This window comes from Sciurus vulgaris (genome assembly GCF_902686455.1).
Source record: "Sciurus vulgaris genome assembly, chromosome: 6".
In the NCBI taxonomy this organism is placed as follows: Eukaryota; Metazoa; Chordata; class Mammalia; order Rodentia; family Sciuridae; genus Sciurus; species Sciurus vulgaris.
Genome location: NC_136466.1, coordinates 137,146,212 through 137,171,404, shown reverse-complemented (window position 1 = coordinate 137,171,404; position 25,193 = coordinate 137,146,212). Strand labels below are relative to the sequence as shown.

Genomic DNA, 25,193 nt, shown 5'->3' with positions numbered 1-25,193 from the left:
AATGTTGTTTTTGATTCATTCTGTTATTTTTTTTTCCTCCCCCCCCACTCCTCCCACCCCTCTTTTCCCTCTTCAGTCCTTCCTTCCTCCATTCTTACCACCCTCCTTATCCCTAACCCTAAACCTAACCCTAACCCTAACGCTAACCCCTCCCACCCCCCATTATATGTCCTTATCCGCTTATCAGCGAGATCCTTCATCCTTTAGTTTTTTGAGATTGGCTTATCTCACTTAGCATGATATTCTCCAATTTCATCCATTTGCCTGCAAATGCCATAATTTTATCATTCTTCATGGGAATTTACACAGTTTTAAAGTAAATTTTAATTACGTGTCCTGATTAGATTCTTGATTTTAAAAACTGAATACATTAAAATATTTATATTAAACACAAAAGCTTTATTCTAAATATAGTGAATTCTCATTATTCATAGTAGTTATGTTCTATAAAATCACCACAACCACTGAATTAATAGTTAAGCACTGCTCCTAGAAGAAATACAGGGTTAATTTTTATTCAAAATAAAAACTCTAACTTATTTCCTTGATTTTGTGGGTGATTTTATTAGGCCATAATGATACTGAGAGGAGATTTTAGTTGGGTATGATGACACATCCTTGTAATCCCAGCAACTCGGGAGGCTAAAGCAGAAGGGATGGCAAATTTATGGCCACCTCAGCAATTTAGCAAGGCCCTATTTCAAAATTAAAAATAAAAAGGGTGCTGGACATGGTGGCACACGCTTGTAATCCCAGCAGCTCAGGAGGCCGAGACAGGAGGATCGCAAGTTCAAAGCCAGCCTTAGCAACTTAGCAAGGCCCTAAGTAACTCATTGAGACCCTGTCTCTAATAAAATATAAAAAAGGACCCAGGATGTGGCTCAGTGATTAAACACCCCTGGGTTAAATCCCTGGTACCAAAATAAATAAGTAAATAAATAAATAGGGTCAGGGATGTAGCTCAGTGGTAAAGCTTTGGATTCAATTCCCAGTACCAAAAAAGAAAAAAGAAAAGGAAAAAGTGGTTTTAGATAGAGCTCATCAGATCGGAAAACATCTGACTCCTAATGTAGTTACTGGATCAAGTTTAACTAAAAATTCCAATTTTAGAACAATGATCAAGTTCTTGAATTAAATTCCCCCCAAAATCTCCAAATTATTTTGAATTTCTGTTTATAATTTGGAGTAGTGTTCTGAAAAAAGGGCAGAAAAGTGTGCAGTTAAAATTACTATTCATCACAAGGAACCTAATTTCTTATAGCTTAAAAAGCTCAGAAGGAAAGAAAAAAGAAGCAAAAACGATGAAAGAGAAAAATATGCACATAAGACAGTCATATTAATGGCAGAGGAAACTGGATCAGAAAGAAGTATTGAAATGCTGCTCATACCAGAGAGTTCCAGTATGCTTTTACCAGGTGAGAGAAAAAGTTATAAATATATCTCAAAATAATTCCTAAACTGCTCAGAGTTTTATATCACTCAAATTATATAGACATAGGATAAAATTAAGTCATAAAGTTCAATTTCAGTAACTGTTTACTTACACAAAAGAGTAACTATGTCTTTAAGAGTTTTTAATTTATTATATGCAAGACCAAATCATTTATGGCAGATTAATTCACTCTGGAAACAGGAAGATGGATCTGACATTATAAGACGGTGTACACTGAATAAAGGTCATTTTCCAAAGCATATCAAAATAATATTGTAACTTCTATTTACAACCTAATATTTTAACTTCTACCTAGGACCTAATTATTGTAACTTCTACCTAGACATTCTGAGGGTCTTTCTGCATTGAAAGCAATTATTCAGTTCTGTTTCTTTATACCCATTAAACAATGAATTTTCTGAAACAAGTAGAAAGTGATAATTTTAATCTCCCAAGTCTGACTTCAGATACCAGAATAATTAAGTGTTTTAACACCTATATTATTCATTCATTTAACATACAATAAATCTCACAAAATCTAATCTGCCAGAAATTAGTATTAATTTCATGGAATAATTTGGATAAAATGTCATAAAAAATAAACAGTATGATTATACCAAGTTGCCTTATCTTATTTTCATAAAAACCTGATAAAATCACAAAGCATACAAAAGGCAAAAGAATAAATAGGACTCTTTCCTATCACATGATGAACTCCAACCACTTGTTTCCTTAGAGAAGTACCTTATCAAAATTATTCAGGTTAATATTGGCTAACAATACCTTGTTGTTTTTTACAGAACAATTAGAGACTTTGTGTTTATTTTTGTGTTTACTAAAACTAAAATGTCTATGTATGAGCGTGACGGGCATTTTTCATATATAGGTATACATATGCAGCTGTAGTACCTAACAGATATCAATATCTCTGAAGGAATAAAGCAAACACAAGTAGTCCATGGCCTTTGTGTAATGAGCTGGGACAATACAGGACAGGCCCTAACCACAAAAGGGCTGCCACTGCCTAATCCAAAGTTTTAAAATCACAATTAGAAATGCAATGTTAGGAGTTTTAAGATATTTAAACATATTTGGAGAAGTCAGCAATAAAAATAAGGCGAAGATTTTTTTCCTGAAAGAGAATCAATGTTAGTGTTCACTGAAGACTTTAGTCCATAAAATGAATGTGAAAAATTCTAAATAAAGGATTGGTAATTTAGGTCCAGCAACTTATTAAGGCACAAATCTATATGACCACGTAGTGTGTACCTCAGGAAAACTTTAGAAATGGGTTCATATTTAACAGCTAAAGGAGAAAAACACACATGCCAGTCAACAATACTATAACTTATTATCTATTTCTGATTGTGTATAGCTATGCTCTATATTGTTCTTAACAAAAAGTACATAAACATTAAAGAAATTTAGTCCCTTGATACTATTATCTACCAGGTTTCAGTAACATTACCTCTAAAACAGCAATCATATAAACTAAATTAAAAAGTATTTGAGCTTCTTTAGGCAGATTTTGGGTGATCTCTTGCCTCCCTAAATAATACTTCCAAATGTTATTACAGACACAACATGAAGAACTTTGGGAATTTGCGATGTTCTATTCTATCTCTATTGGAAAACTTATTCCTTAATAATAATCCCACTTACAATTTTCTAACAAATGTAATAATAATAAATTCTGTACAACTTAACAACAGCACATATATTTCCTCCAACACTAGCCTATTTGGTCTTTTTTCTACCAGTCCCCTATTCTCCTCTGTTCTACTTGACTGGCTTTTTACCTTGGCCCTACCCACATATATATCTGCTTGTTTGGATCCCCTATGCACATACACATGACATCAAAGATAGCCTCCTTACCCCTTTTCACTTATTCAAAGATTCTTTTGCCTCTAAAACCAAGTTACAAGGCTCTGATGTTCCTGAAGACCTACTCTAGTGGCTCTACTCATTAGCCGAAGTATCAGCTGCCTGAACAAAGAATATCACTTACATTCCTAAAGTACTTTATGTTTTCCAAAGTACTTTAAACACAATCATTTAACAGGAAGTTATTTTTACAAAAAGTTAACTCACTTAGCATTCAAAGTCTTACAAGATTGGCAATACTTTTTCTCACTTTACTGATAAGAAAACAAAGGTTGAGAATAGCTACAGGACTAATCTGAGGCACATAGTATTAATTCTGCAAAAGCTTGGATGTGAAGCTAATTCTTATAAGACCAGTGCCTTCTCTATCTGTTACTCCTCCAATGATGTTTCTCATTTAATTTTTCTCTAATTCCTCCATGTATTTTTGTCTTCTTTCTACTAATGAATTCAGGGACCAAAGAATAGATTTGATTATGTTCTCACATAACTCAGAAAACTTCAGGGCACTTGGAAGGTGCTAACATCACAGATTATTTCTACCTCATTTGTCCTGCCTTTCCCATGAAAAGTCCTAGAAAGCAGTGGAGTGAAGAAAAAAGAGGGGACAGGAGGTAACAATGGGAAAAATGGAAGTGAAAAAAATTATAGGAAAGAAGTAGCAACACCTTAATTCTCACTGTACTTGACGTCACATTTCAGGAACAGAAATTCTAAGAAATCCCATGACTAGGGGAATATAAATATGAGCAGAATGAACAAAGAGATGAAAATTTTAAGTATAGCTGAGGGACCTTAAAACCTTGGCTTTTTGAGCTTTCAAAAGTCTTTGCAGCTTTTGGAGAAGGGCATGAAGTCTTTGGTTTCTAGAGTAAGAGTTGACATATGATAAATATTTTAGGCTTTGTAAATCATACAGTTTCCATCACAACTACTTAGTTCTATCACTAGACAGCAAAATCAGTCATAGGCCAATGAACACAATTCTAATTCAATAAAACATTTTATTTACAAAAATTGGCTATGGGGGGCTCAGGATGTGGCTCAGTGGTAGAGTGCTTGCCTAACACATGTAAGGCACTGGGTTTGATCCTCAGCACCACATAAAACAATAAATGAATAAAATAAAGTTAAAAATCAAAAAAAAAATAGGCTATGGTATGATAACCCATGCTCTAGTTGGACCAACTACTGTTAAAAGTTTGTCATATTTGCCAAATGTCCCTTTTAATTCCAGTCTTATTTTCTGCCTAAGCTAGAGGCTGTTATCACCCAATGAAGGCATTTATGGAAATTCATGGATGCATTTTTGGTTGTCAATCTGACTTGAAGGCAGTAGAGCTGGTCAAGCATGTTAACAACTCACAAGAAAAGTGACAGTTCTGAACAATAAAGTGCTGTCCTGCCCAAAATGCAACTGGCACTATTGCTGAGAAACAGGAGGCTTTCCCTTCATCACACGACAAACTTGTCGATGTACTTAAGCTTAAGTTGTCCCAAAGTACAATGAACTAAAGGTTCGAGATGACGATGACCATTAACTAGTTCTATTTTCTCTTTTCACTAGGTGCACCCACACACAAACATGCACATATGCAAACACAGGCACACAGATTTGAAAAACGAAAAAAGAAAGAGAGAAAGAAAAATGTCCTCTTCTCTCCACTGCTTTTATTTTGAAAACATAACCAATACTGTCAGCAGAGGCACTGCTAAACAAAATGTTCTTTGTTGTCCACGAAGCATAAAACGATTTAAAGGGAACAAATGAGCTGTTTTCCACTAGCTAAAGTGAAGCAAAAAAATAGTGGGCAAGAAATTCATTACTGGGCTGGGGTTGTGGCTCAGTGGTAGAGCGCTCGCCTAACAAGCATGAGGCCCTGGGTTTGATCCTCAGCACCACATAAAAATAAAATAAAATTTTATTTATAAAAATTTATTTATAAAAATTGTGTCCACCTACAACTAAACCAAAATATTTTTTTAAAAATTAATCAATTTAAAAAAATTCATTATTATCGGCTTGCTGAATTCCCTCCCCATTCTCATTTCTCAGTTGTCTCTCTGGTTTACCTCTTCTCTTGGCCAACAATAAAGGGTGGAACCACTTAGTTCCTCCATTTTTGGATCGTAGGAAACTTGGCACCCACTAAATCAATGGTCTCTCATAACTCCTGTAGCATATCTCTTAATTCAACTTCAGTTTGGAACAGACTGAAAAGACACAGCCCTATTGCAGCTGTTGAATAGGAAGCATTAAAAGATAAAAAGTTGGTTTAAAGTCACTGTGGTTAATAAATGACCAAAGTCTGATTCAGCCAGTTTAAAGACAACCTTAACAGTATGCAACTAAACCAGCACAAGGAAGGAAGCAAAGTGAATAGTTCCAGGGATTATATAAGGGCAGGGTGAGATAATACCCTACAATGAGGTAAAGAACAGCTGGTGAACAAGCCAAATAAGTTAGATAGCATACTCATTTACCAGATAGAAACGTCAGAGTGCTTCGCTACTTTGCTCCCAATTAGATTTCTAATTTGCCATAGCTTCAAATTTAATGGTCTATAGTTAGTAGCTTATTCATTTAATAAATATTTATAGGGCACTTTCTTTGAACCATGTAGTATTCTAGGTACTGATAATACTACTTTAAAGAAGATATAAAGTACTCCTACTATTCTTCTAAATCTTACATTCTGGAGAAGATAGGGAAAGAAAGACAACAAATTAAGTCAAAATTTAAGTGCCAAGATAAAAATAAAAAATGGAAGGATACAATAGGCAGTAACCAAGCAGCTATTCAAAATGGGTGATCAGGAAAGGCAACTCTATAAAGGTATGGAACCTGAAACATGAATGATAAACGAGGTCAGCCACATGAAAATATGGGGAAATTCCTTTCCAGACAAAAGGAAGAGACTAAGGCAGGATCAAACACACTGTTTTAAGGAAAAGAAATAAAACCAGGGTGGCTGTGGTAGGAGGAGAAGGGGAAGTGAGAGGTCCAAGAGGTGGGTCAAAGCCATGATCACAGAAAACCAAATAGGCCATGGTTATAGATATGGATTTAATGTAGGTGTGATAGAAAATCCAGTTTTTATGCAACAGAGAAACATGAATTGATTAATACTTTTAAAAGATGAGTGTGGCCCAAGGAAGGGAAATGGACTATAGGGGTATAAAAATGAGCACAAGGATACCAGTTACGGGACTACCAAGGTAATTTATGTAAAAGCTAACCAGAGATTACATTAGGATAACTACAGTGAAAACTGAAGGGGAAAAAAGAGATTGAGAATATGTGGAAAAGGTAAAGTCAGCTCAGCTTGGATTAGATATGAGGAGCAAAAACCAGTAAAGTATCCAGGATAATGATTCCACTGGGTTACCTGGGAAACAGAACCTCAGTTATGTTAGGAACTTATTGGCTAATTCTGTTAGGAAGTAGGATCTCAGCAAAGCATGACTGAGGGGAAAAGAGGAATAAGGCAGGCAGGAAGAAGAATAAATGCAAGGTCTATCTTAAACTGGCTCCACAAACAGATGATTACTGAACTTAGATCTTTTGAAACCACTGTGTCTTGGAAGCAGTCCATTGGCAGTAAAGAAGGAAAAGAAATTATCTACAGGCTCCCTCGGATACCCTGTTCTCCCACTGAACAGTCTGAAGTCTGCTCTATGAGACTTTAAGCCACACACGTTCTAGGTATGTGATCCAGGCCTAGTGGAACTTCAACAGGTCAAATCTGGCCAATGTCAAGGTGTGATGGGTCTTTCACTGTCAGTCAGCATCATATATGCAAGTTCTCTGGCCTGTGGCAGTAGCAGCAGCCAGGGCTTTATGGCTGTATAAGAACAGCATGAGCTATCAGAAGGGTGGGGAATTGGAAGCAAGTGAGGCTCATTAGCTCTGGAATGGCACATAAACCAGCAGAGCTGACTCCCAGCTTTTAGGCTTAAGTAACTGATGTGGGGAAGACAGGAAAGCACCAGATGTCTGGAAGAAAAATCAAATGTTCTGCTCTGTATATGTTAAATCTGAGTACTATATAGACATCCAAAAGGACATAAAGCAAGTTTTGGAATTTTAAGAGGCTGGAGTTCAAGCAGAAGGACATCACTGCAGGTATATATTTGGTATCAGGAGTATAGAGAGGATACTAAATGCAGGAAATGACATAAGTTTAAGAAGGGAAAGAATGTATATGGAAAAGAGAACAGGTACTTTCCAAACATTGTATCTAATATTTATAAAATAAATAAAAGGAGTAGGCAAAGATTTAAAAGGAGTAGACATTCAAACTAAAGAAGCAGCATCAAAGTGCAGTGCTAATGTAAGACTAGATAGCAGTACTTAGTAAGAAGAGAGTATTCAACTACACTGAATGATGAGAGGCACAATGAGTGAGAGCAGAGAAATGACAACTGGATTTTATAGCATGCAGGTCATTGCTAACCTTCACAAAAGTTAATGAGTAGAAAAAGAAACCTGAGTTGAATAGACAGGATGATTCATCAAGAAATGGGAAGTTTGTACTAATGGGGGAACAAAGAACTGGTAAAGTATATGGAGTCAAAGATACCTTTCTTCAGTTATTTCAGAATATCAGTGAGAAAGAGTCAAAATAGGGAACAACACATGATATAAAAACAAGAGAGGATAACTTTAGGATAAATGCTCCTGAGAAAGCAAGAAGGGAGAGGGTCCAGTGCACAGAGGGACGGGCCTTTGATAAGAGGAAGGCACTTCATTACAACAGAATGAGGACCAATAGTATGGGTCCAGATAAAGTAAGGTTGATAGATACAGTGGTGAGAAAACAAAGGCATTCTACATTGTTTGCATCTATTTTTTTTCCACAAATGTCACAAAGTTATTGACACTAAATACACTGATTCTGCTGATCAGAAGAATATATGTCACATGGCTAGAACGCCCTCAAATTTACTTTGGTACAGATACTTTTCTAGACAAGAGACAAAATTCGTGGTAAATTCTAATTACACTCCTGCTTCACATACATACACACTAACAGGGAAACATTAGACCACTTAGCTATACAATCAAATAGCACCATCTAGTGGATGAAACTTTATATGCCAACAAGGAACAACTTGTGACTGTTACCCTTGAGGTTATCTCCTAACAAGTAATAATTCTAGAAATAGGTATTTGAACAAAATAAAAAATACTACGTGCAATATACCAATAACATAACATCCTAAAATATAACTTCTAAAGTACATTTACTAGGTACAAGGTAATGCTATGCTTTTACATGAACTGGATCTTTAATCCTCCAATATTCTACAGGATATGCATCTCCATTTTATATAATAGCAAGCTAGAAACTGACATAGAAGTTAATAACTGCCTAAAGTTTATCGATATAGAAATGATAAACCTAAGAATTGAATGGAAGCAAACTAAATTCAAAATCCACACTCTTAACCAATGTACTCCATTTCTAAAAAAGCATCAAAATTACTTGGGGGTTGGGTAGGAAAGTAAATTTTTCTTTTGTTATAAAGAATCATAAGTAAAATTAAGGTAAAATTTCAGAATTTAAAAATAGCTCAACTACAAACCATGTTTTTCTAAGAGTAGTTATAATGTGTTACTGGAAACTGAATTGAAGGAGACTTTGTATTTGCCTAGCATTCCAAGAACTGAACCTCCTTCAGATAAAGGAAAACAACATGTTAAGGTAATTCTCTGTCCTCAATAAAACTAAATGAGAAATTACTAAGTGATTATAAAGAGAGGGAAAAATTACAAGGAGGCAAAAGAATTTATTCCAGTAAGTAGAAGTTGTTCCTCCTCTTTATTAACCTCTCTCCCTCTCTCTTCCTCTAGTATTTCATCCAGAGGCATCCTTTTCTTCCACTCTTAAGGATTGCAAATTCAAAACCAATAAATACTTTTATGCACTCAATAATTGCAATTATTTTATTTTTAAAAGTCAGCCTTTTCTTAATAAGGTTACGTGATTGTTATTTTATCTTCAGCATTATTAAGTTAAAAAGGTAAGATTAAAACTCAAGATCTGTGAAAATATGCAACTACAAAAATCCCAACTCTGCTTCCAGATTAAGACTGACGGTTGGCGTTGTAGCTCAGTGGTTGAGTGCTTGCCTAGCACATGCGAGGCACTGGGTTCGATCCCCAGCACCACATAAAAATAAAGGTATTGTGTCCATCTATAACTAAAAAAAAAAAAAAAAAAAAAATTAGAAGACTGAGAAGAGTGAAGGAGACAAAATAGGAATGCAGATGGGTTAAAGCAGCACGGCCTGGCCTGGCCCAGTGGAAGTGAGCAGGTCACAGAGAAGACCTCAGAGGTACCACTTGGCCCTGAAAGTCACTACTACTCCCAGTCCTGCCAGGAGCTCTGGCTCAGTTTCCCTAGCTCTCGTTGGCCTCACTCATCACTGTCAGTAGCCTCGTGTGCCCAGCAGCCTACAGACTCTTTACTGTGCAAGAACAGCATGATCTTTACTGTCATCTTCGTCACCCCCTTAAGCTTGCTTACCCCCATTTTGTGATGGCTGATCAGGAGACTGTTAATCATTGAATTCCCTTGGAATCAAGATAACTTCATCTTACACTTCAGTCAAAGAAAGTACCATCTTCAGAGAGATGGGCAAGTGAACAATGTTGTTATTAGTAAGGCTATTTATGCACACAAGGTGACTTATCACTTTTGAATTGTATTAAAGGATCCCATGGAACCACACAGGATAGCCCAAGGAGTACCTGTTCCTCAGATGTTGTATCCCAGCAGTACTGCCTAACTGAAGAGTAGAAGCTACCAGGAGATTTTAACACACCAGAAAGCCACTTCAAAGAGCCCATGACTTGGGCTGGGGCTGGGGCTGAGGTTTTTAATTCTCACGTGCAAACACCTAGAAGTAAAACCGTGGGATTGTATGGTAAGGCGTATATTTAACTTTATAATAAACATTCAAACTATTTTCCAAAGTTGTAATGCTATTTTACATTTTCACAAGCAACATATAAAAGTTTCAGTTGTTCTCATTTTTGCCAATGCTTGCAAATTCAGAATATAGAAATATATTTTGAACATGTACAGAGGTATGAAAAAAATTCTGAATTGATATTTGACTAGTGCTCAACTTTTTTGGTCAAATTCTACTACTATATAACCTATGTAATATCAAAAATGTGAATTTGTCAAGATTTTCAATTTTAGCATTCTAGGGGCTATGTGGTAGTATCTCATTGTGGTTTTAATTGAAATTTCCTGATGGCTAATGAGGTTGAACAGTTTTTTGTGTGTTTACTGGCCATTCATGTTTCTTCTTTCATGAAGCATCTGTTCAACTTTTTACTCATTCTTTAAATGGATAACTTGCCTTTTTACTGAGTTGTAGTTCTTTATATGTTCTGGAAAGAAATCCTATGTCAGATACATGTACTAAAAATATTTTCTGTCAGTCTGTGGTCTGACTTTTCATTTTCTTAATTAAGCTTTTTGAAAACCAGAAGTTTTAATTTTTCATCAACTGACCACATATATTTGAGTCATTTCTATACCTTAAATTTTCTTCACTGATCCACATCTTTCTTTATACTAATACTACAAAGACACACATTCAAAAATGTAGCATGTGTTGAAATAAAGTTCTCTAAGTATGTACTTGTTTCCTAAATTGTTGACTAATTTAATACTTTGCATTTTCATGTAAATTTTAAAATAAGCTTGTTAATTACTACAAAAGTCAGCTTTCTGGGATTTTGTTTGAAACTAAGTTTTACAGCTTGGTTTGACAAGAACTGATGTCTTGACAAAATTTAATCTTCTGATCCATGAGCACGGAATATATTTGTTGATGTATCTTCTTAAATTTCTCTTGGCAATGTTTAATAGTTGTCAGTATACAATTCTTATAAATACTTTGCTGAATTTGCTCAATTTTTTTCTACCAATTTTTGTTTGGGAATGTTACTGTAAAAGGTACTTTAAATTTTATTTTTAAATTTCTGATTGTTTTTTCTATTTCTACTATTGGCTCTTAACTATTATTTTGAGTGGATGTTCTAGGATTTAGGACCAAATAATATATATTTCACATATAACATAAAAGCCTAACAGCAATATAACTTCATTTATCCCTTCTTGTTTATTACATTTTACTTTTATATTTTATAATTTTTAATACACTGCCATTGTTAATGTCGTTATCTTTTTAAGTCAGCAAACTATACTAATACATACATACCCATGTTTATAGTGGCACAATTCACAGTAGTCAAATTATGGAGCCAGCCTAGGTGTCCATCAACAGATGAATGGATAAAGAAAATGTGGTATAAATACACAATGGAGATTTATTCAGACCTAATGAAGAATGAAATTATGTCATTTGCAGGAAAATGGATAGAACTTGAGAGCATTGTTAGCCAAACTCAGAAAGTCAAAAGTCGTATGTTTTCTCTTATATATGGAAACTAGAGAGAAAAAAAGGGTGGGGGGAAGGGTGTGTGTATGTGTGGTAGGAGAATCTCATGAAAACTGCAGGGAGACCAGTAGAATAGAGGAAATGGACCTGGGTGAGGAAGGAAAGGAGGAAAAGAGAAGGTGCTGAGGAACACAATTGACCAAATTATATTGTTTTATTGTGTGCATGTACAAATATGTAATAACAAAGTTCACTATCATGTAGATTATAATGTACCAATAAAAAAATTTTAAATTCTCTTTTTAAAGAATCTTAAATTTTAAAAAAATTTAAAAACTCTCTTCACACCTATATGCTTACCTTCTCCAGCACCTTACAATCTCTGGTTCACAAATTTTTATCTGGAATCATTTTCCTTTCACTTGAAGAAATTCTAACATTTCTTGAAACACAGGCCTACTGGTAATGAGCTATCTAAACTTTTGTTTGATAAACTTATTTTTGCCTTCATTTTAAGACATTTTGTGGTACATGGAAATCAAAGTTGATAGTTTTCTTTCTGAACTTCAATGATGTCACTCCATTATCTCATATCGACCTCCAGTGGCCTTAAATACTACATTCTGAAATCCATGCCCAAATCTGCAGCAAGAATAAGCGTTCCATAACTATTCTGTGCACTAATTGAAAGTAGTAGGAATACTACTTTAGTAGGAATAAGATAGGCCAGTTCCTAAGAGGCATGGGACTCCTCTGATGGAAAACTCTAACTCAAAAACGACCCAGGGTCTTGCCCAACTTTCTTTAGATTTGACAACAATGTAAGATACTTCCACCTTCACTCCAGGAGCTTAGACCAATATCATGGTCTGAAAGCTCTCCCAGATACACTCAGTTCCCTCCCCATTTTCTGTCATATGATTCCCCTAATAAAATCGTTGCAAGTTTTACCTACTTTTGGCATTCACTTTTAGAAAACACAAACTAGCACAGTTGTTAATGAAATCCTACATTTTTAAATTTCAGATACTGTATTTTTCAACTCTAGATGTGCCACTGATTTATGTCTTCCATTTCATTCCTCATTTGCTTCATGTTTCCCTTTTAAGTATCTGAACATAGCTATATTGCCATTTTAAATTCTTTGTATACTACTTCCATCATCTATGCTATTTCTGAGTTTGTTTCTACTTGATTGTTCTCCTGTGTATGGGCTACAGTATAGAACTCTGGCACATCTTGCAATTTTTAATTTGATGTTGAATATTTTAAATTTTATGTCATTGACTGGAAAATCTGGGCTCTCCTGTGGCAGGCAGTTTGAACCCTTTAAAACCTGTTCTTAAGTCTGAAAACAAAACTTAGTGGAAAGGTATCTGCTTAGCATGCAAGAAGATCTGGGTACACTGGGTATAGTAGAGCATGTCTGTAATCCCAGCTACTATGGAGGGTGAGGCAGTAAAGAAGGATCTGCAGTTCAAAGCCAGCTACCATAACTTAGCAAGACTCTGTCTCAAAATTTAAAAATAAAATAAAATAAAAAGGGCTGGGGATGTAGCTTGGTGGTAGAGTACCACTTGGTTTAATCTTCTGTATCAGTAAAAAAATTTAAACAAAGAATCTCTGGGTTCAATCAAGTACTGCAAAAAAACAAAACAAAACAGAATATCTATTAGGCAGAGGGTTGGTCATGGGGGTAGGAGTTGTTTTGTACTGAGGACTGAACCCAGGGGTACTTTTACCAGTAAGCTACATCCTTAGTCCTTATCATTTTTATTTTGAGATTGGGTCTTGCTAATTTGCTAAGACTGGGCTTGAATTTGCAATCCTCCTTCCCCAGCCTCAAAAACACCAGTTTTTAAGCTTTGCTAGGGCAGGTCTAGAAGTATCTTACCCTAAGGTATAATAACCCTTCTAGTGACTCCAGTGGATGAACTGGGTGACCACTAAAGACATTACAATCCGGATGGTTGAAGTCCGAATATATTCCTGATCTGTTTAAACTCTGGCAATTTTTCAGCTTAAAACTCCCCAGTCATGTTGCCTGGATTTAAGAAATTATCCCCACAGCTGCACAGCCTACTGTTCAAAAAGGTTCAGGAGAACTACTGAGTCATAAAGACTTCTGGAGCTTTTTCCAAGTACTGCTATTCTCAGATAACTCTACAACTTCCAGCTTCCTTATCCCATCCAACATCCATCCTCCATCTCCTCAACTAAGCCAGATAGGCTATTTATAGTCTAGAAATTGCCTTCAAGTAGAAATCAAGGGAGTTCATGGGGATCATCTCCTTTGTGTTCCTTCTCTCAAAAATCAAAGTCCTAAGTCCACTCTTGCCTAATGTTTGAAAGAATTTGTTTCATATCTTTTGTGCAAAAGAACATCATCCAAGTCTAGTTCTAGATACTCTTTCATGATTTCAAGTGGAAAGCCATACCTAGTTTTTAAAGAATTTTTTTTATTCATCATTGAATTTCAACCTCACAAGAACCTCATGAAGCAAATAACTTTTCAAGGCAAAAAAAAATTAGTCAAGGACACAGACCAATTGCGATTACAACAATGGTAGTGGTGTTATATTAATAGTAACAGTAATACTAGTAGCTAATATTTATGGAGTATTAGCTTTGTAGCAGGCATCGTACTAAGTACATTATATATTCATCAGCACAATATTGTGAAGTATGTATATTTTTGCAGAAAAGGAAACCTAAACATTGAATAGATTGCCTAATATTATAAAGTTAGTGAACGGCAGAACTAGGATAAAAAAACAAGGCAGTGTGTCTCTAAGGCCCAAATCCTTAATCACTATACTGTAAAACTTAGTGTTATTTTCCTATTATATAAATAAAGCCTTCTTCCACAAAATAACTCAAAAGATGATGGAATAGGGGGTGTACTGGTTATGGGAAAAGGAATGAGACTAAGAATAGCACAATTATTCTCAAACACCATACTCTCATGCAGGAAGGAGGTAGGAAAAGTATATTCCCAAAGGACTTTTTTGGTTAGGGTATGAATTAAAACATATTCCCAGAATACAATATTCTAATGTGGAGTTTTAAAATGTATATTCTATAGAAAAAAGTCAACCATAGACCAGAAAGACCTATTCATCATAAATAGCCAAATGCCAAATAATGACAGTTTTATAAATATTTACTGAGGGCCAAATAAGTGCCACCACTTATTCTAAGAGCTGAAGATTCTGAACAACATGTCAGATAAAGTGCTCACCATCCCAGAGCTTACACTTCCATAGATGTGAAACAACATATAAACAAGTAACTAAATAAACATGTAACGAATTTTAAACAGGGAGAAATACTAAAAGAAAATAAAACAGGATGATATCATGAAGTAAGAGGAGCACTTTAAACTGGCTAATCAGAAAGAGCTTACCAAGATTATGACGTGTGAGCAGAGATCTGAAGAACAGGAAAACAGACATCAGAATATACAAGAAGAGAGTTTTGCAGAGTCACAACACAAAGTTTTGTTAAGAGTTGCACTGGCAAAATGAGGAAGAAGGCCAACATGGCTAAAATGTAGTGAAACGGACAGTGGTTAATCAAAGCTGATTTGATGAGGTTTTTTTTCTTTTAATTTAACTTCACTATTCCTTCTCATATTACTTTTAGTCAACTTTAATATTCTCATTGGCATTTTTAAACAATTATTTCTATTTTTGTTTGGCTTACAATAGTTGAACTACTAAATTTCACTAGACTCCATTAATTTTGTTTAGCTATTTCTCCAAAGCTGTATGTATATTACTCTAAAACAAATGCTAAAGAGCAAAAAACTTAATCATCCCACAGTGTTCTCCTTTCAAAACAAAGCATCCAATCCAGCTGATTTTAGTGAAATGACTCAATATTACAACACCCAGGCAGACAGTTACTTTGTTTATCTACAAAGTTGATATCTCTCCTCTAGCACAGGAAATTCAGAGGGAATCCCATGGTAATAACTTAATAGCTTTTCCCTTCTACATACTAGTGTGGTTTAGAGAAAAGGCAAAAACAACAGTTAATGAACTTTTAACAGGCATTTACAGGAATTTTTAAAGATGTTTTATGGCTATTATAAAATTGATTTCATAACTGTGGAAAATTTACGTTTGGTTTTCTTCTATGACAGAACAGCCAATTTTACAAAGTTCTTGCTTGCTTGCTTGCTTGCTTGGCTTTTTTTTTTCTTTCTTTTTTTTTTTTTTTTTTTTTTTTCTTTTGATATGAGGGATTGAACCCGGGGATGCTCTGCCACTGAGCTACATCCCCAGCTCTTTTTGTTTTTTTATTTTGAGACCAAGTCTTACTAATTTGTCTAGAGCCTAAGTTGCAGAGGTTGGCCTCGAACTTGTGATCCTTGTGCCTCAGCCTCCCCAGGTGGGATCAAAGGTGTGTTCCACAATTTTGCAATGTTCTGTAAGAGAAAACTTTTATGCCTAAAGTACCACAAAGGAGAATTTACAATCTAACATTAGACTGTTAAGATGTTCATGGATCTTGACTACTATCCTTCATTCCCAATTTGAAGTGTTAATATGTTATAGTTTAAGCACTGGTTTGTTTTCTATTAAACTAAAATTTTAAATTACACTAGAATCAAAATGAAAAACAGAACTAGATACAAAGAGTGTCAGTTCCTCAACTCTGACTCATTAACGACAAAAATTATTGACAACGAATCTTATAACCACTCTTAAGATTCTGGAAAAAGAGAAAGAAAAAAAGTGTTTCTTCCTAAATACTACTTCATTTTCTCCCCCTAATTTCTCAAACTCTTCACTACCACATGGAAGATATCAGTCAATAGCACACAGGCCTGATTTTTATATGAACAGTATTCTGTCCCAACCAGAGGCCTATTTCAGGTACTGCTCCCAGGGCTAAGGATAGTACTCAGAAGTAGAGTACTTACTTAGAATGCATGAAGCTCTGGGTTCAATTCTTAGTATTTGGGAAAAAAAAAAAAAAATACTACTCCTACTGGTTATACACACACACACACACACACACACACACACACACACACATCTTCTGAAAAGCATATATTTAGTATAAATGTATCAACAGTTCTTATACTGGTTTTCTTTTTCTTTTCTTTGTGTTTTCCTGAGGATCAAACACAAGGCCTAGTATATGCTAGGCAAGCACTTTACCAATGAGCTACCTCCCCAAGTCTCTCATACTGTTAAGAACAATTTTCCTAATACACTTGCCTCACCAAGGACCAATGATGTAAGATTTGTTCCCTTGCACCAAAAAGAAAAAAAAGGAGAAAAGATTTTTTTATTGAAAATATGTCTTTCAACAGATGTCAAACATAAAAGACAGAAAGGGTCACAATGTCTTTCCAATAGCTGCTCTAAGAAGGCAACTTAATGCTTTATCTCCCAGTATGAAGCAATACAAAGCACAAACATTACCTATAACATATTCTTGACAAAATGGAAACTCAGAATCAAATATCTACACCTAACTTTCAATTTATAAGAAATATACTCGACAAAGGACAGAGTTAAATGAGAGGCACAAAAATACAATCGGGTAAAAAATTGGTCTGGACTCATCCATAAATCATGGTCTTAACATTCTACTGAACAATTTGTCTTTTCACCACTGATTTGTGCATCAGAATGACTTTCATTCCTACTGAAGAATTTAGGAAGAGGAAGGTAAAAAGAACTTAGTAAGAAACAGATGAAAGGAAAAAGAAACAGATGCATGTATGGGAAGTATAAGAGCTTAACTAAAGGAGGACTATGAATAAATGCAGTTATTATCAAAGTCCTGCACACGATGTCATATTTACTGAAAGACACAGTAAGTAAATAGTAAATAATAACTAAATATTATTTATAAATGTATAGTCCCTCAAAACTGTTTGGGAAATGCCTGACTTTACATAACTAGAGTTATGTAAAGAGAAAGTTTTCAGAGATTAAACCATATTCTACTAACCAATAAATTGGATTACATTTCACTTAGCCTTTACTCCTCTTTAGACAGAATAAAATTGATAAAAAAGCAAACATAAGCATCCTGAAGACAATTTTTACAAACTTTCAATTTCCCAGGAAATAGGAAATTTTAGATACTTTGAAACATCCTTTTTTTTTTTTCAGTGTAACACCTAAAAGATCTTTCTTTCTTTTCTTCTTTCTTTCTTTCTTTCTTTCTTTCTTTCTTTCTTTCTTTTTAATGCAATCACATAAATGTTTATAGCAGCTCAATTCACAATAGTCAAGCTATGGAACTAACCTAGGTGCCCTTCAATAAATAAATGGATAAAGAAAATGTGGCACATATATACAATGGAATATTACTCAGCCATAAAGAAAAATGAAATTGTGTCATTTGTCAGTAAATGGGCACAACTGGAGACTATCATACTAACTGAAATAAGCCAGTCCCAAAAAACCAAAGGCTGAATCTGCTCTTTGATATGTGGATGCTAATCCATAACAAGGGAGGGTGGGGATTTGAAGAACAGAAGTTCATTAAATTAGACAAGGAGGAATGAAGGGAAAGGAGGGGAGAGGGGAACAGGAAGGACAGTAGAATTAATCAGATATAACTCTCCTAGCCTTGCATTTGAATACACAACCAGCGTAACTTCACATCATGTACAACCACAAGAATAAAATCCTAATTAGAGTAAGTTACACTCCATGTATGTATAATACGCAAAAATACATTCAAGTGTCATGTATATCTAAAAAGAACAAATAAAATAAAGGAGATTTTTAAAGCATGAATTTATAGAACTTGTAACTCTTCATCCCATCACTGATGGTGAAACAGACTGGGAGTCAAACAAACTGCAACGTAAGAAAATTCAAAAACGTACCTTTTGTTTTCAGCCAGATTGGCTCCTTCATCCTTCAGCTGTTTACTTTTCTCAGCACAGCCTTCAAGGAGAATTTCTTTCCTACGTTTAATGGCATGAAGCCAGTTTCCTTCATCATTCTCAACTACATCTTTCTCATCGGCAGCTTCAGCTTCAAACTGCTGTGAGGTGGCCTTAGAGACCTTCTCACCAATTTTCCTCTTCCACCCAAAGGAAGCCATGCTGGAAAATTACAAAGAAAAATTATGAAATTCGAACTTGGCCTTTTATAAAAGTATTCCAACTAACAGGTAAATAAAGAATAACAGAGTTAAACTATCACCATTTTTCAATTCTGAATTAGTAGATCTGGACTAAGATCTAGGGCTGCTAACACCACCAAGAAGGACAACTGGACATTACACATTACTGCACCTTCTAACGGAAGCAGCACACCACCCAGAAAGCAGGTCTGCAAAAACTAATCCTCAATCATGTCAGCCCTCTACCAAAAGTTTATAAAAACATATGGATACAATTAAGCGTGCTGAGTAACACATCAGAGATGCAGGCAGCATAGTACAGAAACTCAAGAAAAACAAAACTGGTTTCTTCAAGAAACTAACTGCCAGGAAGAGAACAGTAGGCAGTAACCCCTAGATTGAGAAATTTAAGAGACATACTAAGCAAACATAATGTGTAGATTTTGTTGTACTCCTGGTTCAAAAAAGCCAAGGGTTAAAAAACCCTTAGGACAAAACAGAAAAAATGGAACACTAATTTGATATTTAACAAGAAATTACTGCTATACTTTAGGTGTGATAATAGTATTATGATCATATTTATAAAAAGAATGCTTATCTTTTAGAAATTACATACCAAAATATTTAAAATATTTCACATGAAATTATACAATATCTAAAAATTGTTTAATCATTGTAATCATTGGGGTGGGGAGTTCAGTAGACAGACAGGAAGATATCAATGAAATAAGATTACTGTGAATTGATAACTAATGAAGCTGAGTAATGAGTACATAGGAGTACTTTTCTCTCTCCTTTCATATACGTTGAAATCTTTGAAAACAAAAATAGTTTAAAAGATACAAGCTTACAAATGACTTAACTCACAAAATTACTGGGTAAATCAAAAAATAATGTGTTAAACTGTTTTTGTAAATCTGCAATGGTATACAAATGTAAGGAATACGAAAGCACGATAGAACAAAGCTAAAGAAAATACTAGATGCATTCAACAAGATTTGTTAAGAGAAGGGATAAATAAGGGAACCATAATTTACTAGTTACACAAATGGACTTCAAGATACTGAAGAATCCTTAGGATTGTGTATAAATTTTTTATACACTGTGCACATTCTAGAAAAGAGACTAAGCTTTCATTCCATTTTTACAGAAGTTTTTAACTCCAAGGAGATTATGGTGAACTGACTGACCAACTAGAGGGATGGGAAAAAACAAACAAAAAACAATGTACCAAAATTCTCCTTAAAATGATTAAAGAAGTCAGGAGCAGTGGCACATGCCAGTAATCCCAGCTACTCAGGGGGACTGAGGCAGAAGGATTGTAAGTTTGAGGCTAGTCTGGGCAATATGGTGACACTCTGCCTCAAAATAAGAATTTTTTTAAAGGACGTGGATGTAGCTCAGTGGTAGAGTCCTTGCCTAGCATACACAAGGTACTAGGTTTGATTCACAGAATCACAAAATAATATATAACACAAAAATATTTATCACAAAAATAAATATATATGATAGGATTATTATGCATTTTAAGAGTAAAGGAAGGTAAGAAATGAAATAGTAAATAAATAAGTTCTAGCAGATATCACACTTGGCTAAAGTGAAAGTAATCACTGAAAGAAGGAAAACAAAAAGATGAGGGTAGCTATGAGATCATTCACACAAAAAGCCCTAAATAAAAGCAGCATTGGAGGGGTAAGAAAATTGTGGGTCCTGGGCCTAGTTCTAATGACTAAGAGGAAATGCACAATGCACAATGAAATGCACAAGTTATTACAGTGAACCAGATGCTTTACATAGGAACACAGGTTTTTAGAAAAACCTGGAAAAGTAATGGATTCTCAATTATGTAGGACAATGTGAACCACCTCCCCAGACCCATCACAACATGGGAGAATGAGTTTCCCATGTCCAAACATAATTATACATATCCTAGGGGAAGAACCAAGAAATGGCTGAAAACAGAAGGGTGATTACTATGGATCACAAGTTCAGAGGCACAGAGAAGACAACCTGAGAGCGGATTCTTAAGGAAGGCCTCACAAGAAATGAAAAAGGAAAGACAATAAAGAAGTCTCAGATTTATGACTGTCCTAAAGGTAACAAGGATGATGATTAAGTTTTCCAGTTTCAAGTTTCCACACAGAGCTTTGTTTCTATATTAGTAATGTGGGGCACCAGGCAGTGTAATGACTCTACTAATAGTAACAGAAACCTGGCGTGCTTAGTGCAGGCAAATTACCTTAAAAATCACTGGTTAAGTCTGTTGATTATTAGGAGCAGGGGATATGATAGGGAGGAAAGAAAAAAGGAGATCTGCATGTAATTTTTAAAAATTAATAGATCATTCAGACTCCCATTTCCATTCCTATCTCCCAACCCAAAATGCCGTTACAGTGCTGAGGACACAGTTCTCAACTATGTATGAAAATTCCACAAAACTTGTTGCCTCCAATATTTGTCACTCTCCCCCACAGATTCCTCATAAGTCAAAGGCTGGAGAGGTCAGGACAGAATAAAGTTCTAAGGCTGTAGGAGGCCTGATGATACAAGAAATTGACAAGATTCACCTTGAAGAGAGTGACAAGATAACATACCTTGTAGACAAAAAAGAAGTTAATACTGAGTGAAAAGTATAGGAGAGTTCAGAGGTGGAGGGAAGAGAGAGAATATCATGTCCCCAAGATTCATATTTCTTAAGGAAATAGGAGATAGTCATCTGCTCAAAGTAAAGGAAAAATAAATTTGAGAAAAATGAAAAAGATCTGAAATAGTCACTGTGGGGATGAGGAAAAATGCAACAACAAGGAATGAACAGAGACACCGAACAGTATCAAGGGCCTACTAAGGCTAAAAACATGAATCTGTTACCAAGCCCATTACCACAGTTTTATATTTTCTTCGAAAATGAAGACAATAAAAGTATAACCAGAAGTAAACAGAGGATGCTATGATGTAAGAGAACGGACACTTGAGGCTTTATGGAGGACTTTAAGGATAAAAGTCAAACATGCTTAAAAGGAGGAGTGGGTCCTGGGATATGTGAAACACCTTCCCCAAAGAAAATTTAACACTCCGATTTGATCCAGACATCCTAAACGCTGCTGTGGGGAAAGGATGGGAAATGACTATTAATGATTTTAGAGCTTCCTTTTTATGTGATTAAAATGTTCTGTAACTGCGGTGACACAACTCAGAACCATACAAAGAACCACATATTCTTGAAATGGGTGAATTGCATGATACATCAATTTTACCTAAAAACTGTTTTTTAAAGATCAATAGTATGATTATCGTTTCTCTAAGGTTATTATCTGAACACGAAATCATAACTTACACAGGAGGTTTTCCTAAATCTACAGTTAGATCTACAAGGTACCAACACCCTAGCCCTAACACTTTCTCACCAGGGTAAGAAGCCATATGAATGAGTCACAATCATACAGGTTTCAAGTTAAACTAGAGAAACCCGACAGGTTCCACATTTAGTCGGAATGTATGTAAGGAGCGCTACAGGAATTCTAAGCAGCGACGGCAGGCGCTCAGGAAGGGGACAGCCTGACATTTTGCTCAGCCGTAAGAGCAGGAAGCTCGGGGCTGGGTAAGGTCATTCCTGACTGGACCCCAGGATGCGGCAGCCCAGGCAAAACCCGGTGTGGACGGAGGAAATCGCCAGGCATCCTTCCGGCGGAGACGACTCGGGTGAAGAAATGACCTATCCAAAAATGCTACCTCCAGAGACTGTGTCGGCGGCCTTCCCTGCACCGGCCGACGATAACTAAAACATTCACCAAGGCGCAGCTCGTACGCCCGCGCGGGCGTTGCCGCGAGTTAGCCGGAGCGGCCCGGGCCCCCGACCTCGGCCCGCCGAGCGCGAGCCGTCCGGCTCCCCGCCGCCGAGGGAAGTCCAGGGCGCCGGCGCAACAGCCCCCGCAGGGCCGGCCTCCTCCCGGCTCGCCACCCCTCCATCGGGGCCCCACTCTGACTTCTGAAGCTCCCTTCGCCCCAACCACAACACCCACTCGCCTCGTCTGCCTCCTCTTCCCGCAGCTTCCCCGCTACCCACTAGCCCCAGTTACCTGATAACCACTGTCGCGGTCCCGTGTTTACATTCCGCTTGCCCTTTGCCCACAGGAAGCGGAAGTTATCACCACGCCGGACTACTTACCTGCCTGCTTTTGCTCCCTAATCTCCTAAGAAACGAGTTGAGATGTCTTAGGGAAGTCCAAGTAGTCTAGAGAAGCCGGCAGAGAAATGACGACTGCCGGGGTCTTTCTCATCCGCCAACGCCTTCTCCTGGACTACGAATCCCAGAAGTCACTGCGGCGGGCCCCACGTTGCCTTCTGGGATTTGTAGTAGAGCCACCCTAACCAGAGCGCCCTCTAGCGGCGGTCGAGAGTGTCAGGCCAGAGGGTGACCTCAGGGCCAGAGGGCGGGAAAATGTCACTGTGTGACAGAAGCAGCCACTTGGTTGTACCCCAGGTGCAACCAGTTGGCAGTTGGCAAGGCCCTGTTGACGATATGGAGGTGGGGGGAATTAAAGGGTTAAGATATGATCCTGTCCTAAGGAGCTTTTACAACCTAACTGATCAGGCCAGCCACCGCAAAGGCAGAAGAAAAACAGGGACCTGTAGGCTTCACGTGGAAATTAACAAACTGGACACAGAAGAGAGTATGCATGAAAGTAGCTGTGAACAGGACGTTCAGGAAATTGAAAAATGATGACTGTTAATTTACCATATAACTGTATTATATAAAGGAAGACCCATTTCTGGAAACCAGACCTTCTCAAATTCAGCACTACATATTAACATTTAGAACTGGATAATTCTTTGTTGAGGAAAGCTGCTCCTGTGCATTGTAGGGTGTTTTCGCAGCATCCCTGGTCTCTACCCATCAGATACCATTAGCATTTAACACCATCAATCATCACCAATTATGACAATTTTTTTCCCCAGAGAATGTCAAATATCACTGAAAGAAAAATTCTTCCAGAAACTCGCCCTTTTCAGGATTGGATTCCTGAAAAGTGATCCTCAAGCCCCTGACAGTCACAAGACCTTCTCAAAGCTAAAACCATTTTCATACTCATGAAGATTTTGCCCTTTCACAATATTGACATTTGAACTGATGCTTTAAAAGGAACAGTGGGCAAAATTGCTGGCACCTCAGCATGAATTAAGGTAAAGGTAGGTACGGAACTTACTGGTAGTCACTGTATTCTTCCACCACACACTCATGGTAAGAAAAATAAGTGCCATCACTCAAAAATATCCGTGAAAAAGCAGTAAAAAATACTTTATAAAATGATCCTTGATTATGTTTTCTCTCATGTGGAAGTCAGAGAGGGAAAAGGAAAAGAAAGGAGTGTGTGTTGGGGGGGGTGGGGGTTTCTCATGAAAATCAGAGATCAGTAAAGGGACCAGAAGGTGGGAGAGAGGGGAGGGAAGGAAGTGTTGGGGAGTGATATTGGTCAAATCATGTTGTTGTATTGTGCATATATGAATATGGAGCAAATCCCATCAATGTGTACAATTATAATGCACCAACAAAAAATGTGGAAAGAGAAAAATAAAAATAAATAAAATGACCCCTGAGTACATTTTGTTTTGTTTTGTTCTTGTTTCTGAGAAAGGGCTCAGTTTGTTGCCCAGGTTCTGGTGGGCTCAGTGTTCCTCCTGCCTCAGCCTCTGAAGTAGCCGAGACCCAGAAAATATACTTTTTAATATTCTGCAACAAAATGGGAAGTCCTTATAAAGCACTTCTGCTGCATATTAAGGTATGATGTCTCAAAGAAAAGCACTTGTGAGACTGCACTATAAATCGAAGTAGATAATTTTTTTTTGTGGAACACAAGTTTTATTTAGAAGCATTCACAAACTAATTAGACTTGTGTTTGACTAACAATTTCTTGAAAACAAGCAAAAGGAGACTGTGAGTTCAAGAAAAAACAACTGACAGTGTTTGCTACCAATGACAAAATTCAAGATTGTAAGCAAAAATTGGGATTTTTGGAAAATCTATACTCACCATAGTGATCTTGACAGCTTCTGAATATTTCCAGACTTTATGGGATCGGTGGTAGTGATGTTATCAGACGTGACTATTTAGTTTGATGAAATCCCTCAATATTTGTAAAAGCTGCTTAAGTACTATTTCCAAAATGGTCAATGCATGGTTTTGGTAGCTAGCCTCCAGCGATCCCCACTTCCCGCATTCACACCTTTGTGAAGTTCCTTCCCACCTGCACCAGGGGATGTGCCACCTACAGAACAGAACGTAGTGGTAACATATCACTTCTCTATTATAAAAGACACGAAAGTGGCAGCAGTGTTTCTTAACCTGGGT

At 36.5% G+C, this 25,193-nt stretch overlaps 2 protein-coding genes across 4 annotated transcripts in view; both read right to left on the bottom strand.

The window, feature by feature from the left end:
- The window catches only part of TTC33 (tetratricopeptide repeat domain 33), a 43,095-nt gene extending 18,092 nt beyond the window's left edge, over positions 1 to 25,003 (bottom strand). Inside the window, exons 1-2 of one of the 3 annotated variants that reach the window (XM_079145088.1) lie at positions 24,876 to 25,003; positions 18,606 to 18,827 (exon numbers count right to left, since the gene is read on the bottom strand). In XM_079145088.1, the coding sequence (XP_079001214.1) occupies positions 18,606 to 18,826 (221 nt within the window). In that variant the 5' untranslated portion in view covers position 18,827; positions 24,876 to 25,003. Of the gene's footprint in view, positions 1 to 18,605; positions 18,828 to 22,923; positions 23,152 to 24,875 lie in introns of those variants that run through there. The other 2 variants (XM_079145087.1, XM_079145086.1) reach the window with 2 other exon arrangements.
- PRKAA1 (protein kinase AMP-activated catalytic subunit alpha 1) overlaps positions 24,972 to 25,193 on the bottom strand; it is a 39,336-nt gene continuing 39,114 nt past the window's right edge. The window contains exon 10 of the mRNA XM_079145077.1: positions 24,972 to 25,110. Coding sequence (XP_079001203.1) covers positions 25,013 to 25,110 — 98 coding nt within the window. The 3' untranslated portion in view covers positions 24,972 to 25,012. The remainder of the gene's footprint in view (positions 25,111 to 25,193) is intronic.